Here is a 1,619-nt window from a genome sequence, read left to right on the forward strand (position 1 = left end):
AGATACTAACAATCTTCACTGGGCCTAGTGACAGTTTAGAACATTCTGAGGAATGTGTTTTGTTGCTCGGTCTTCTAAATGAGTCTCTCCCTAAAACCAGCCAACCTACATAATTTATAGCTTCCAGAGGAAAGGAGGTCACATTACTTTAGCATGGATCAGTCTGATTCTAATTGGTTTGCTCAGGTTGTTTGTGACTTGCTTGGCTTTCCTTCCTTCAGGACAGTAACATGGAATTATGTAGAAAGCAAGAAATGAGAGTACCAGTATTAAAGCACTGCAGTCAGATTTGATCAGAAATACACTGAAATGTCTCTACCTGTTGTTCTGAACTAAAATGTGCCATAGTAAGTAGAAAAAGCAAACAACATTTTAAGCCTTAGTACTTTCTAAATTACTTTTAATATGGTCTAGAATTGAACATATAACTACCAACACTTTCTATTTTGGCCAGCCTGTAACTTTTAAAATAAAGACCAAATCCTAACTACTCCCAGGCTGCCCACTTACATGGCCATCCTTTCACAAATCTCTCCACATTTGCATGTCTATAAGCCCTGTGTATTTGTGATTGTATTTTGGGCATATGTGTGTGTAAAAATTGAGTGAAAAAAGAATTTCCCCATTGTGCATTAATAATAATTCTAATTATTAATTAATTATTTTTCTTCTTTATACTTAAATTATGAATTATTTTGGTGTTACAATTTTCATAGTTTTGCTCATAATTCTGACCAGTAATAAGATTGTACGTAAATTAAGATGTCTGATCATCTGATGAGACCATCTGATGTCCCAGCACACAACATTTTTACACTAATTTTGGTGGTTTGAGGGTGGTGTTCTTGGAAAAGTATCTGTCAATTGGAACATTGAAATTTTGACAGTAAAAAAATAGTTAATATTTACCCACGGACATACCCAGTTTTTTACCAGCACCAACTTTTTTTGCACTCCTTCTTGTAACAGTCAGTTATTTTCTTTATTGACATTCTGTTTTCCTCCTCCAGGCGAGTTGTTTGAAAAGCCAGAGGTGAGTGACATTAAGTTCCTGTTCTTAGTGGGAGGATTTGCAGAATCTCCCCTGCTGCAGCAAGCTGTCCAGAACATGCTTCAGGGCCGTAGCCGCATCATCATACCCCATGATGTTGGCCTCACCATTCTGAAAGGTGCTGTGCTATTCGGCCTGGACCCCAGCGTAATTAAAGTCCGCCGCTCGCCCCTCACATACGGGGTTGGCGTCCTCAATCGCTTTGTGGAGGGCAAGCACCCACCGGAGAAGCTGTTGGTGAAGGACGGCACACGCTGGTGCACCGACGTTTTTGACACCTTCATCGCTGCCGACCAGTCCGTGGCACTGGGTGAGATGGTAAAGCGGAGCTACACACCTGCCAAGCCCTCTCAGCAGGTCATCGTCATCCACGTCTATTGCTCCGAGAAGGAGAATGTGGGGTTCATCAGTGAACCCGGCGTCAGGAAGTGTGGAACACTTCGCTTGGATGTGACTGGAACAGAAAGCACGGCACCACGGCGCGAGATCCAGACGCTCATGCAGTTCGGTGACACAGAGATTCGTGCCATGGCAGTGGATGTGTCCACCGGACGCACAGTCAAATCTA

General features: G+C 42.6%; 1 protein-coding gene across 1 annotated transcript in view; it reads left to right on the forward strand.

The window, feature by feature from the left end:
- The window catches only part of hspa12a (heat shock protein 12A), a 22,474-nt gene that overhangs the window by 7,520 nt on the left and 13,335 nt on the right, over nucleotides 1-1,619 (forward strand). Inside the window, exon 5 of the mRNA XM_035663859.1 lies at nucleotides 1,011-1,618. Coding sequence (XP_035519752.1) covers nucleotides 1,011-1,618 — 608 coding nt within the window. The remainder of the gene's footprint in view (nucleotides 1-1,010; nucleotide 1,619) is intronic.

Source organism: Morone saxatilis, unplaced genomic scaffold (genome assembly GCF_004916995.1).
Source record: "Morone saxatilis isolate NCDOM2014 unplaced genomic scaffold, NCSU_SB_2.0 Contig19, whole genome shotgun sequence".
Classification (NCBI taxonomy): Eukaryota; Metazoa; Chordata; class Actinopteri; family Moronidae; genus Morone; species Morone saxatilis.